The following is a 3,117-nucleotide window of genomic DNA, read 5'->3' on the forward strand; positions in this document are numbered from 1 at the left end:
CTCATTTCCTTCTTAACAGGACTAACAGGCTGTATTACCTTTCCATTCAGGTATGAAAGCTTCTGAATTCTTTCATTGTATTTGCTTACGACCACAGCCCCAAAGTTATCTAACTATAGTTGCCTACTCTCAGCGTTCCAGGTGTGATGCCTTGGCCTCCGCATTTTGAAGATATCACCTTTGCTGCCCAGTCCCTTCCGTGTGGTTTACCACCTCCACGGTTCCAGAAAAATATGATGGTGAGCCATCTGGGTGAAAATCCAGTGAGAAAGTGGAGCCAGAGAGGGTGGAGGACAATGATTTCCTTCACTCTGATCCCGTCTTCCTTTGGGACCAAAATATTCTCCCCTCCTTTATAAAAGAGGGGAAGAAAGAGCAAGCCAGTCAGACTGGTATGGCCAAGGTATTTTTTTATTCCCCAACAACCTCATTGCTGCCTCCTAGTGAAAGTTTTAGAATTGAAAAAAAGACCATTTACTGGGGAGGATTTGGGGGATGAGGGGAAGAAAATGAATTTGCACAGATTCACAAACTGTTTCTGAGAGTATCTCTGCCTGTCAGTTTCTATTGGATATATTTGTGAGCACAGGTGTATCACTGTGGCCACAAGGAGAATACAGAACCCACGCAGACGCTACCGATCAAGGTACACTTTTCTGTGGGAGCTCGCAATCAAGAGTTGCCAATAAAAAGCCCAACAGACTTATAGTTCTCTTTCAATGTATTTCTCGTTCACTATTCACTCACACAGGGTATTCTCTTTCCCCTATCTTGGTGTTTTTCACCTTTAGGTAAAAACTGCATAAGAACAAAAGTATAATATTACGTTTATTCAAACATAAAATCTGTGGCAATATATGCTGGCACATAAAAAAGAGAAGGCACGGAACTTACCTTGTGGGAAGCTCAACCAGACTGAGGCAAGAGGCGTGAGGTTGGTTAATAACAGCAGTGCCCGCTGCCTTCCTTTCATGCACAGCTTACTGTGAGGACCTTGCCTTGGTTGGCAAGAGTTTAGGCCAAGAATATTGGTCCCCTAAAAACTGAAATCAAAAACCAAATCTCTTCTATTTTGAAATGTGTGCGATTTTATTTGGTGAACAGACAAACAAGCAGACCAACAGCCATTTTCTTTTTAGGTATGAAAAGCACCTTTGTTTTGCACAGGTTAACATTCTTGGATTGAAGAACTTTGAAATTTTGTTTATTTAGTATCACTAAACCGTCGATATTGCACAATTTACAAAACTACCAAGGACGCATATGTGTTTTATTTTTATACACTATTGCACAGATAAGCATACATTTCAATCACATGTACAAACCTTTCTTTCCATTGTAATAGTGCATTGCAATATTTTTTTAACTTACACTTGAAAGGAGTATATTATAATTTAACTAACCAGTATAAAATATCTTTTCTCAATCCTTATCCTTTTGTATATGTCAAGATAATTTTTATGATTAGACACAACTGTGTTCACAATGTTTAGTGACTAACAGTGTTTCATATCTTTCATCCCCATGCATATGGTCTTCGTATAGCAGTGGATCATATTTTGTCTCAAAACTACTATACAAGTTAGTAGGTTAAAAGCTCAGAGTGGATAATTTTGTAGTTTATCATCACAAAACAGTATATTTACTATTCTAGTCAGTGTAATTACACCTGCTAGTGTTTTAATGTTGCTCCACCGAGTCTGTGAATGACAGAGTGTCTTTAGAGAGCCTGTAAAGGAATATGGTTCTAGAGAAATCAGTCCAATTGTTGTAGCAATACAAGGGCATAACTGATACAAAGTAAACATTTGTAAATGTGATAGCTTAAGAAAAATACAGACTCCTACACATTTCACTGCTGATTTCCATTTCTAAATTAAAGCAACAATCTCTGTTCTATTTATTAGAATGAGCAATAAAACAAGCCCACCTCTTAATTTTTATTTAAGTCCATAACTTCAATCAATGCTCTGGGTCTGTGTTTGTTTGTGTATGAGTTGAACATATATCACAGGGAAGACATGAAGAATCAATCACTTACAGAACTTCCTACCGGCTGGCACACACCACAGGGCTAGGTAAAATCCAAACAGCCAAAGAAAGAAGGCAAGCAAGTTCTCCCTGAAGGACAGGACAACTTATGAATGAAACTCCCACACTGATCATGTTCTAAGTATGCTGCAGTGTACCAAGAAGTGAGAAAAATATGCAAACAAAATCATGCTGGATTTTTGCATCATGTCAACTATAAAGAAAAAAAAACTGCTCTTAAGAAAAGTGTGTTTAACAACATAGAAATATTCCAGAATGTCGTGATTGGCATGTTTCACTTTTTTTCTTTTATAGAGAAACATTCTATATTTCTCTTTTATTTTGAACGCCTTCACCCACACTCTGCATTTAAGTGAGATACTGTAAGCTAACTGTACCTTAAAGAGATCAGCATATAGATGGCTCTGACGACCGGAATAGAAACAAAACAAAACACCCAGAATTTTTTAAAAAGTTGAACAGTCAGCCAAGGGTGCCTAAAAGGTTGCCAAGAGCATGCTCAGTCCCTCCTCGGTTATTTTTCACATTACTACCTCTGACTGCGTGCGTCACCGGTGCAAGAAAATGCGGGAAGCCTCTGTTCCAAGTAACATCTGAACATCCAAGGAAAATGAGCACATTCTTGCTAGGAAAAGTCTCCAAAATTTTCTAGGGTGCATCCGCGAGACTCTCCCTGGTGCGCTCCTCCTTCCTCTGGGCAGAGGTTCCCGGAGCCTCGACCAGTGCTGCTCCGGCTGGCCAGGGTAGCAGGGATGACTCCGGGGGTTGCCCACGCCAAACAGCGCGCAGACTCCGCGGCGCATCCCGGCTCTCCACTTGCTCCCAAGTGAAAAGCGGTGGGAGGAGGAGTAAGGAGGAGGGAGGAGGAGGGAGAGGTAAAAGGGATCCTGTTGAATTCGAGGTCCTGGGGGTGTGGGAGCGGGAGGAGGCTCCTCTGGTCCCTCCTCCCTCATGGAGTCCTGGGCTCCACCTCCTCCACATGCCCCCAGATATACACACACTCGGCCGCGGCTGGACATGCACTCCCAGCGCCGGCTCCGGGCGCGCGCACACGCAGGTGGCGAC

The 3,117-nt window shown here is 42.0% G+C and overlaps 1 protein-coding gene across 1 annotated transcript in view; it reads left to right on the top strand.

The window, feature by feature from the left end:
- Nucleotides 1–394: 394 nt before the first annotated feature.
- The window catches only part of SOX21 (SRY (sex determining region Y)-box 21), a gene marked incomplete at its 3' end in the record, with an annotated part of 4,411 nt that continues 1,688 nt past the window's right edge, over nucleotides 395–3,117 (top strand). The window contains exon 1 of the mRNA XM_014530076.1: nucleotides 395–403. Coding sequence (XP_014385562.1) covers nucleotides 395–403 — 9 coding nt within the window. The remainder of the gene's footprint in view (nucleotides 404–3,117) is intronic.

Source organism: Myotis brandtii, unplaced genomic scaffold (genome assembly GCF_000412655.1).
Source record: "Myotis brandtii unplaced genomic scaffold, ASM41265v1 scaffold71, whole genome shotgun sequence".
Taxonomy (NCBI): domain Eukaryota; kingdom Metazoa; phylum Chordata; class Mammalia; order Chiroptera; family Vespertilionidae; genus Myotis; species Myotis brandtii.